Source organism: Pollicipes pollicipes, unplaced genomic scaffold (assembly GCF_011947565.3).
Source record: "Pollicipes pollicipes isolate AB1234 unplaced genomic scaffold, Ppol_2.1 Scaffold_6029;HRSCAF=7151_pilon_pilon_pilon, whole genome shotgun sequence".
NCBI lineage: Eukaryota > Metazoa > Arthropoda > Thecostraca > Pollicipedomorpha > Pollicipedidae > Pollicipes > Pollicipes pollicipes.
The window spans coordinates 1-11,467 of NW_023596799.1; the positions used below are offsets into that span (position 1 = coordinate 1).

The 11,467-nt window shown below is 48.3% G+C and overlaps 1 protein-coding gene across 1 annotated transcript; it reads left to right on the forward strand.

Moving 5' to 3' along the window:
• Nucleotides 1-3,615: 3,615 nt before the first annotated feature.
• On the forward strand, nucleotides 3,616-10,681 carry LOC119104169 (ATP synthase subunit O, mitochondrial-like). Its single transcript, XM_037227848.1, has 3 exons — nucleotides 3,616-3,808; nucleotides 7,375-7,692; nucleotides 10,333-10,681. The coding sequence occupies exons 1-3, from the start codon at nucleotides 3,728-3,730 to the stop codon at nucleotides 10,558-10,560; spliced, it is 627 nt and encodes a 208-aa protein (XP_037083743.1). The 5' UTR covers nucleotides 3,616-3,727; the 3' UTR covers nucleotides 10,561-10,681.
• The last annotated feature ends 786 nt before the right edge of the window (nucleotides 10,682-11,467 follow it).

Here is an 11,467-nt window from a genome sequence, read left to right on the forward strand (position 1 = left end):
TGGGTATCTTGCCTATTCGACTCGCCTATGTCATTCAGCAAATAAGGCTATCCAGCTTCCCAAGATTATTCGTCTGTTTCAACATTGTCTTTTCCGGGTAGGCAAAATTCTGCGAGCGGGTAGGCATTTTGGGTCATTGAGGAAGCATCTGTCTCTACAGGATAGATGTCAAAATACGGCATGGACATAGGCTGGTTAGAATTTTTAAAGTGAATCGATGGCTCACAGTGCGTCAGATTTTTCACGCGCCTTCATTTCGCCGATCGCTTTTCAAGAGATGAGACTTGTAGTATTTTAGGCGGAAACATATTTTGAAGCTCCAAATGCCGAAAGCAAGGTGAAAAGCCATAAAACAGGAAACTCTCCTTAAAAACCAAGCTACCGAATAAAGAACCCTCTGTCAGATATTCCTCATCTGGGTATGCCTCATCTCGGCCCTGCTCCCGTCCGCCCTCGGCGGCCAGTGCCCTCGTCCGGCTGTCTCGCGCATGACTGAGTGTGAACTGATCGTAAAGCTGCTTTGTTGCATATTTTTGGACCAGCACTACTAATTTGTGTTGTGTAAAACGTATTTTGGACACCCGCAACTTTTTCCGAATTATTTTCTCTTACACCATACCACCGGAGAAATAAAAAGCCTCCGGGAAGCTGCCTGACTTAGGTATGAAATGGCCCAAGGGACATTTAATTGTTCATCATTCAACGTAGACAACATGATCTGCTTTTTTGTTTAGGCAGGGACGCAACCAGAGCCTTACCAAGGGGGAATTCAAGGTTGATAAGAACCTCTCTTTTGGTGACTCTCCCAAAAAACCTCCGTATATAGCTTACTTTGTTAACAAGGGGAATAGTTTTCCTCGTTTTTTATTTTTTTCCTTGCAACCGAACAGAGGCCAGAAGCTACCGCCAGAATAATTTTGTTTGTATTTTGACGTCAATAAACTGCAGAAATCGGGCGTTGAACGTCCACATGGAATGTGTCGCCGGCGCCCTTAATACAATGGCTTAGTGGACTCCTCCTAGACTTAGAGAATTCAGAAGCTTTGTCTGAAATTTTATGTGGGTTCCACAGACATCAAGGATATCGCGAAGTTCGCTTGCAGATCTATATGTTTGATCGAAATTCGAATATGAAAATTTGCTTGTAGATCGAGTGGTCAACAATGTGTTTTAACATGGCCAAGCTATGTCTGTCTGAAAGTGCTCAACATTCAGTCAGAAACGACTGGTGAGGCCATTTAGGTAACGTGGTCTTTTAACATGCACGCCCGCAAAGCTTAGCAACAAAAACCTCGACACTAGGCGTTGCAGTCTCTATGGTCCGCTGAGCGTTAGCCCAGCGGCTAACTTTTAGCCGCCCCCCCCCCCCCCCCCCCCCCAGTGGCCAAAAATATTAACACTTCTGGATGAATTGCCTTTAAACACTTCAACCGATGAGTAATTCAAGTTATGTGACGTCATTGAGCGTGCGCACTCGCAAATCTTAGCAGCAAAAGCCTCAACGCCTGGCGTTGCAGCCTCCGTATGTCGCGGAGCGTCGGCCCAGCAGCGAATACTGAGCTGTGGCCAATGGGTGGACAAAAATGATGAAGCTTCTGAAAGAAGTATCTTTGAACGCTTGAGGCCATCAAATCTTACATTTGGAACGCAGCCTGGGCACATATTTCACGCGTGCGATTTTAAGCCTGATGATAACGGATTGGCCCTTCAAGTACCGCGAAGTGTTGCTGAAATCTGGTGCTGGAACTGGCAGAGTTAAAGTAGAATTTCTATTTTTTCGTGTTTTGTTAACTATCTATCTGTCCAGAAGACATGTTAACACGATGCCCGCCGTCTGGTGCCACTTGCAGTGGCCGACGCCGTTCGGTTTTACGGAAGCTGCAACCCAAGTCATCGCTGTCCTTGCTCTCGATGTTGCGGGCGGGTATGTTCAAACCTTTTGAGGTAATTTGTTTCACTTACCCATTCCGAAAAAATGAGCGTTCTCAGGTGACATGCGATGACCTTGTTCGTCTTTCTTTTTACTTATTTTAACCTTCTATTCAGCAAGAATCAGACCCCGCTCTGTTGAACTACATCAAGACCCATTTTTCCCCCCGGGCAAGGGGCCCTTTAAGAAGAACACCAGGAACACATTACCGTTTCCGGTCAAAGGCTAAAGGGCCACTCCGTCCCATCGTGAAGTATCTTCTGGCTGTCATTCTGGCGACACGGGGCGGGATCTCCTGGTCGATCCGGAGGTCATTAGGATATATCATATTACATTGTTCCCCTCCTTGACACGGGTGGCCTTCTGACCCACGCAGTTCGCGCCCGATCAGCACAGGAACCCTCAGTGACGCGACAACATCCCTGACCGTCACAGGTGTTCTAAAAATTGTCACATAAACTCCGGTTCGATGTTTTTTTCTGTGTACTTTAGAAATATTGAGGACTCCCTGAAGGTAAATTGTAGATGATCTGGGGTCCCAAATTTGTATTGACATGGCTAATCCATGTTCGTCTTGAAATGTTCAAGATTCAGTCAGAACTGATTAACGATAAAAACCATGCGATATGGTTTTGAACACGTGCGCTCGCAAGTCATAACAATAGCCTTGACGCGCGTTGCAGTCTCCGTAGGCCGCGCTGCGCTGACCCTGTGGCTGTGATACTAAGCGATGCCCAATGCGAGAATGAAGAAGATGATGGGTCTTGAGGTATGTGGTTGGTGAACTAGATGTAGGCATGTATGCTAAATGTAGCGCAAAAGTAAGCTGAACACAACGTTAATCCAAAAAGTGGGGGAGGTAGTTAACACTTCTCCCCCACCTTGAAAAGTGGGGGTCATGGCCCCCCTGCCACGTCCCTCGCCCTGTTCCTACATCCATGTACGCGAGGTAGTGGGAAGTCAGCATTATACAGCACAATGAGAGGATATACTCACACCACAAAGGCAGGGAAAATTGTCAGAATGTGAGGTGAGATAGAAATAAGTCTCAGATTGTAAAATATACCACAACCTGTCACGTAAGTCGCCCAAGTGCCACTAAATAAGCAGCTTAGCAGAACATGAGCTTTTTGACACTTGAGAAACCATCACCAATATGTTAATATTCATAACCAATGCATAGGCAAAGCGCCCCTAAACATGCACGCCTGTCGGTTCGGTGGAGTGAGCTCTGTTCATTTTCATCTAGGAGGTAACTTAGTCATTCTACAGCCAGGTCCATAATATTTCCAACACATGATATGAATGTGGTATTCATGCAATGCACCTCTGGCACGCTTCACAAAATAACAGTAATTTAAGGGGTTCCATGTCAACCACAAAATCAGCGCATTGGCTCTTCCTTGGTGTTCTTTCTTTTTCTCGTCTCCTCACAAATAGTACTTAGCTTAGATGAAACAGTTTCGGTAGAATTTGCGCTGCACAACAAAGTTGATGTCTTGCCTTTTGAATCAAATAAGTGAATGTCACATTGCTTATGTAATAAAACTCTAATAATATCTTAAAATAATTTGTATAGCTTTCCATCATATGTTTTTTATTAAAAAGCTTTTGTTAAATTCTTAAATTGTACCGAGTGCCATTTAGTTCTACCGGCTACTACAACACAACATCTCCAAGTTCTCCGCATTTCTCTCGTGCCCCTTGCACGGTTCAAGCCGGACGTAAAAATTCGTGAAATTTCTTTGGTGCAACAGCATTTTAGTTTGTTTTGTGTGCGTGGATAAGGCGTGCAACATGGCTTCCTGTAATTTAACGCTTGTCCGTCGGCTCAGCACTTCCCCAATTGCCCGGGCAATGGTCAAGACACCTATTCAGGTATCTATCATGCTGTTCGTACTCTTGCCACTTCCGTGTGTGCTTGATTTTTGGGATTTGAGTGCCGGGTGAGCTGTTTGTTTTTGTAGTCCCGCGCAGAATCAGCAGATATGATGAATATATCAGCGACCTCATTGACAGGTATCTGGGTGTAGCGATGGTTTGGCTACAAAATGTCTTAAACTTGAGAGGAAATTGTGTTGAAATTATTGACTGTCCTATGTCTGCAGAGCCATATGTACATATTTTGTTACAGTTATTGACCAACTGGTACAGCCATGAGCTTGAATTAAGTTGTCTTGCTCAGGCATGTAACTTAGAAATGTGCTTGACATGGTTAAACTACATACTATCAGTATATTGTATTCTCCATGCTGTCCTGCTCATCATGCAAACCCTTATTTCCTTAAATATTGCATAACTATGAGAGTGGAATGCACATGCAGCATTGGAGGGTGGCTATGCACCAGACTTTTATACCCTCCAAAACAGAGGGCTGGTAGGCATCAGGATGATGCATTCTCTAGAATGGAGCAAGACTGCACATTGGGCATATTGAGTGATGCATCCCCAAAAATCTCCAGATTGAACAATGTGCTTACAGAAATTATGAAACATTAGAGCTGTGAGTCAATGGAAACAGGTAATATTGGTATGAGATGGTCATTAAATTGTCTGTCCACTCAAAGCAATTTTCTGTATGTCTACAGTGTAGAAAATTGAATGGGGGGGGGGGGGTTACAGTGACCAGGTGGTTAGCTGATCTGGCTCTCATATGGTGAGCCTGGCTATTCCCAGTAGCCATAGGATCCCTGAACAGTGATGTGATTAATATGGGCATCCTTATCCCACAGAATTTCAATGATGACATAAGTAATGGTCATGTCACATCTGTGCAAAGAAAAAAGCTGAAGTCCGTAAAACTGGGCGGTGATGCAGTTTTCTATGTCCTCGAGGACCCCCCTCCTTATTAGTGCTCTTTCAAGAAGAAATGAGACCAAATTTGAGCAGAAACTTGCATGTTGCCATAGGTTTTGGGGGATGCTTTTGTTATTTTCACTTTTCTGCTTCTCCTCAAACTCAATTTCAAATTTCCCCCCTCAAGCATTGAGGTCCTCTATGTCACTTAGGCTCTGCCAATATCAAACAGTCTGCTCAGGGTCTGGTCTCATCTGGGTCTGGGAGCCCATTTCCCAAGCAGAGACAAGGCCAGGACCCATGAGTTACTTACATATGTTTGTGCACCCTGAGTCAATGAGGGGTCTCGATGTCCACCAGGGTGCACAACACCTAACAGGAAGTCCGATGTTGACAAGCACCCCTGAGTCAGTCATGGAGTGTTCATGTGTGCCTGAAGAGGGGCCATGTGCCTTTCAAGACTGGCTATCAACAGCCCAATGGGATGGCTGAATGGCTGTAATTGGAATGGAAGGCTGCAGGTCATCCTGACCCATATGACTATGACCCCAAATGTCAAGCAATATGCCTCTTTCACCAATTGTGGACCTCTGAGACAATATGGGCCCCTATTTCAGCCAGAGACCACTACACTGAATAGTTGACTCTGTGTTATTCTGAGCCCTGGGGCCCCCATTTGTTCTAGCGGTAATGAGGCCAAGGCCTGCAATTTGCATTGGTTGGAGTCCCTACAACAATGAGTGGCCTTTTGAGGGTCAGGCCCCCAGAGTACCCAACAGGTCATCCCATGACAGAAGGAGCCCCGACTTGGCCAGGGGTGATCCGGGGTCCTCGCGGGCCCTTCACCGATTTTCAGCCAGGGGCCCGTTGGCCAAATAAGGTTCTCTGTGCCAGTTATTGGAACACCTGCGGTTATCAGGGATCTTGTTGCCCCAATGAAGGCTCTTGCGCCTGTCCCGAGTTAAATGCTCCGGCCAGAGGCCGCCCGAGGGCCTTCCGTGCCAGGGAGGGCACCAATGTAGGATGTAATCTGTGAGGGCCTCCGGGCCAACCCACCATGCGAAGCCAACTGCCTGTTGACAGAATTGCAGCTGGTAGACACCCCGCGCTGGGACGGAATGATCTTCAAGTGATTGAACGGAGCGGTAGTGTGCATGTGGCTTTTCACTAGTTGATTATGACTTACAGCTTAGCATTACCAGATGAAACAGGTGTGCCTATGTTTATTCAGCTCGCTGGCCTCATTTAGACTTACGGGCAACGTTCACAGGATCTTAAGTATTTCTAGAGTGTGGACTCTTTCGCTTAGGCACAGGAAACTACGCTTCTGACCGATATGAAAAGCCCAGGTTAGAATTTACCGCGTTTAAGAGTGAAGCAAGGAAGTGTCATCATGCCGGTCCGATACACTATAAAGCCGCCCACTGGAGAGTGGCCGTCGTTGGGATTCGCACCCGGGTCTACAGCGTGTGAGACCGGTACACTAACCACCCATCCACCGTGGATCCAGATCCGGTGGACGATAATTTATGATCAGAGAAGAACTGGCTCAGAGTGGGTTGATGGGCTTCGCGATCGTCTCATGCATATAACGCATCGATCCGAGTTTTCGCACGAGGTTCTAAATGTTTGGCCCTGCTTTCCTTTAAGACTGGCAGTCTGCGTACGCTTGGCGCATGCTACCCCTGAAAGCTTTTTGGAGGATGTACTAGCCCAGTGCGTAACCACCCTCCGTTTTGGAGGGTGTATAAGCCCGATGCGTAACCGTCCTCCGTTTTGGAGGGTGTATAAGCCCGATGCGTAACCGTCCTCCGTTTTGGAGGGTGTATAAGCTCGATGCGTAACCGTCCTCTGTTTTGGAGGGTGTATAAGCCCGATGCGTAACCGTCCTCCGTTTTGGATGGTGTATAAGCGTGGTGCGTATCCATCTTCCGTTTTGGAGGGTGTATAAGTGTAGCCTTCTTTTAAGGCATGTAATGCAAGGCTCAAAAGCTGTTATTTTTGTTACAAAAGAGACGTGTTGCAGCTGAAGACTTGGCAAAGTCACAAATGTTCTCAATCTTATAACTTTGTGTATTTTTAAGGGCAGGTCTATTGTTGGTAAATGGATTGTTCTCATTAGACTCAGCTTCCTGAAGATATTAATATGACTAAAACATTACTTTATAGCAAATGTTTGTCAGGTTGTTTGATCTTTTGATTCATGTGGTGTGCAGGTTTTTGCCTGCAATTTGCATCATGTGGCACATGATTTATTTTGTGTGTTTTGTTTAACATGAACCCATTGTTCTGTGAGAAAGGAATACTTAACCATGCCCCAGCACTATGGCAGTGTGTTAGCCCCCACCATTATATGCATTTGGTACAAAAGTAGTAAGCTAGATTGCCAGCATTTGAGTGTTGTCACATTTCTTGGGTGCGACTCATAATTTGTGGCATCAAAAAATTAACCTTTGGTCAACTGAAATCAGGCTGAAAATGACTGCTAGGTGCCATTCCGCTAAAGAAGTACAAGTTACCCATGTTTCAAACAATTATTGCTGTCACTTATGTGATAGCCTTCAACCCCATGTGTCACCCTTCTATCGCATGCAGTTAGGCAGCCTTTACTTCTGCACAGTCAGCTTCACGCCATCATTTCTTGGCAGGTGTATGGCATCGAAGGGCGCTATGCCTCTGCTCTGTACTCGGCTGCCAGCAAGTCCAAGTCACTGGACAAGGTGGAAAAGGACCTGATTGAGGTGCAGGACCTCCTGAAGACCGACACCATGTTCCGCAACTTTGTGCTGAACCCCACCCTGCAGAAGGAAGCCAAGCGACAGGCCATGGAGATGGTGGCCACTAAGAAGAAGACAGCGGACTCAACCAAGAACTTATTGCTGCTGATGGCCGAGAATGGCCGTCTGAACAAGCTGGACAGTGTGGCCACCTCCTTCCGCACGCTGATGGCGGCGCACCGTGGTGAGGTGAGTCCATACCATGTCAGACCACTGAAACAGCACAGCAGCACAAGCACGAAACTAGAAGTGTAGCAGGCCAGAATCATGGACACTCTGTTGCGTTTGTAATGTTCGGTCAGTGGGAACTTTGTATGTTCTTGACTTAAACCGGTGGCCAAGGGATTTCCAGTAGCCGGAGTGACCAGTTCTGTGTTGATTTGGTGTGTAGTGGCTGGTAAAGTAAAGACATACACAAAGAAGTAAAGTAAAGATGTACACAACATGAGTGCTGCATGCCAGAATGTGTGCCTCAAAAACTTATACCTGTTATTTCATGGACTGCAAAATGTTGTGTATTCTTTACTTATACAGGGCATTACTTTTGGTGCAAAACTCATCCATTACATGGGTGCCACATGGCAAAACTTATGCTGCAAAAAACATGTACCTGTCCTTGCCTCTTCAGCAAAGCTTTATACAGTATTTTCTTATGTGCAACAGCAGTTTAACCCCAACATGTAAGTCAGTGCTACACGACTAAATTTGAAATCCAGCCATCAGCCTGCAGCCCTTAAGCCTCACCAAAGTCCCGGAGGTAACGAACACATGGGTGCACGGGGACGAATGAAATCAGATTACGGGTGCCCACTCCATGGTGTTGGCACGTCAACCCTGGTGTAATTATTGTGATGGACAGACCTACGACGGCAATGGCTCGACCTAACATTGCGTCTACTGACAAACGTACGCTGTTGTGCTGCAGTTTGGCAAAATGAGTTTGGGCTCAGCCTGGATGAAGGCCAAATCTGCTCCAAAATGTATGAAATAAGGTGTTTGTTCAGAATGTGACACACATTCCTGTCACACATGAGGGTGGGTGGGGTCCCCGACTGAGTTGGGGTTCCCTTCTGACCTGCGAGTTGTTCCCACACTCCTGCTAGGTGTCCACGCATTTTGCACGCTACAGAAAGTATGTTGGATGATCGGAGATATAGGAGGTGTTCATTATATGTCAAGAATGCACAAGTTCTTGCGGTAAAAGTAATGACAGACATGCAATTTGTAAGCACGAGTTTTGTCTTGTTGCACTCCTGTTGCATGTAAGTCCTTGCAGTGGAAGTAATGTACATAAGCAAGGACTGTACACGATATTGCAGAATATGTAATAATGGGTGTAAGTTTTTGAAGCATAGGCTTTGTGGCGAATTACCTATGTCGCGTATAAGTCTGCGCTGCATGAAATGTCGTGCGTGATGTCTGTAAGTCTGGTTTTATAGGTGTGTTGTGATGTCTGTATAGGTATGGGTTTTGTGGTGTGGTACCAGTGTCGCGTATAAGTCTGCAGTAGATGCAGTTTCGTGTGTAATATGTGCATAAGCTCTTGCAGTGTAAGTGGTGACAGGTATATATTTTTCCTGTTTAAGTTCTATGGTGTAGCACTAATGTCGTGCATAAGTATTGACAGCAGAAGCAATGTCGGAACATACTCCCGTCGGCAGGAGTTTTTGTTGCAGTACTTATCTTGTCGAACCACTGTAGGCCTCCCATAATCTACGTCCCTCGCCCTGCTTGCGGTGTCCACATGTCTTGCTTACCTCTTGCCTAGTGTCATTTCCTCGCCACGGTCCTGGAAGAGCATAGATCTTTGTGCATCCATCATAACGTTTTCCCCGAAGTCATCTGTCTGCTACGATCATGTGGAGTCATCGGCAAATAGCCAACCGCCAATCCTTTTCCGAGATCCGTGTGAGTACGACGCGCACGTCCGAGATCGTGTGCGAACGGCAACGCTGAAAGGCCGAGGCTGGGATGTCGTTCGTAAACGAAGGTTTCGTATGTGCGCAGCAGGTGGCGCCAGTGGCAGCTTCGTTCATCGCCTGCGCGCAGAAGTGTATTCATGAACCTGCGCCGGTCTCGCGCCGTGGCACCACGGTTTTCGGTGTGCCTAGGGTAGTGCGCAAGTGCATCGTTTAGGCACAATTCCTGGACGAGCGTTCGTGTCAGGTATTCTGCAGGGCTGTGGTGTGCTCTGAGCGACTGCATGCTGCGGTGCGGCCGCTGAGGTGCCCTGCCCCTGACCCTGACCGCTCCGCAGGTGGTGTGCTCTGAGGTGCCCCGTCCCTGACCACTGACCGCCCCGCAGGTGGTGTGCTCTGAGGTGCCCCGTCCCTGACCACTGACCGCCCCGCAGGTGGTGTGCTCTGAGGTGCCCCGTCCCTGACCACTGACCGCCCCGCAGGTGGTGTGCTCTGAGGTGCCCCACCCATGACCCTGATCGCTCCGCAGGTGATGTGCTCTGAGGTGCCCCGTCCCTGACCACTGACCGCCCCGCAGGTGGTGTGCTCTGAGGTGCCCCGTCCCTGACCACTGACCGCCCCGCAGGTGGTGTGCTCTGAGGTGCCCCGTCCCTGACCACTGACCGCTCCGCAGGTGGTGTGCTCTGAGGTGCCCCGTCCCTGACCACTGACCGCCCCGCAGGTGGTGTGCTCTGAGGTGCCCCGTCCCTGACCACTGACCGCTCCGCAGGTGGTGTGCTCTGAGGTGCCCCGTCCCTGACCACTGACCGCTCCGCAGGTGGTGTGCTCTGAGGTGCCCCGTCCCTGACCACAGACCGCTCCGCAGGTGGCCGCTGAGATGTCCCGTCCCTGACCTCTGACCGCTCCGCAGGTGGTGTGCGAGGTGACGACAGCCAAGCCGCTAGACGCCGCCGGCCAAAAGGAAGTGGAGGCCACGCTCAAGGCGTTCCTCAAGAAGGGCGAGGTGCTGAAGTACTCCACCAAGGTGGACCCTGCCATCGTGGGTGGCATGGTGGTCACCGTCGGCGACAAGTATGTGGACATGTCGATCGCCTCGAGGATCAAGAAGTACACGGAGGCCATCTCGACGGCCGTTTGAGCGGCTGCCGGCGGCGAGCTAGACGTTCGGGGTGTATGTGCTGGTTATGTGGAAGTGATATGGCCACTTGGTTTGGTGTGTGCCACAGTTCTAATACAGCTGTCAAAACGGACCGACCAAACTTGTGTTTTTTGTCAGGAAGATGTCGTTCTGACGGATAGAGTGAGCTTCAAAGAATGGAGGTTTGAAACAACATTATTAGATATATCGGTGAAAAGAGTGAATAGCTACATTGTTGTCGACGACAGAGCTGAGCAACTTGCCTTAGTGAGGCGCTGGCAGCGTGGGGTGATGTGGGTCATAGCAAACGGAAGTATGATATTCATGGAGATGATACCAGAACATAAGTAAGTGGAACCAGTCGTCTTTAGGGATCCATGCCAATAGATATGAGAATGCACTTGAGGATCCCTCACCGAGGGTACCGCTAGTGTATTTTGGTGCATCTGCGCGCCTGGGGACCAGAGGCACGGGGTTCAATTCCCGTGGCGCCGGCCTTGTGAGAGGCAGGCGATGCCATATAGTCTCATGATCAGAGTGCGTTGTAATGCCCGGATTACGTCACAATGACCCTCGTCAACGTGTGCACGTGAGTGTTTTTTGTTTTTGCTTCTTTTTTGCAAATCTTGTTATCGACGTCATTTGATTTGCCCCATTCGTATGTATCTAACGCTGTAAATCAGCAGACTGACACGGGGGCGTAATGGCCAGGTGGTAAGCACCTGGAACTCACACGAGGTAGCCCAGTTTCTAACCCCGGTTGCCCCGTGAGCCCTGAGCTTTGACATGACGAATACAGTCGCTGACGCTGTATAAAAGGAGCGTGACAACGTGCCTCGCGCTATTAAAAAAGCAGACCAACTTTGGTTGCTTTCCGGTCGATTACTTGCCCTACGGTTTTTGAGGT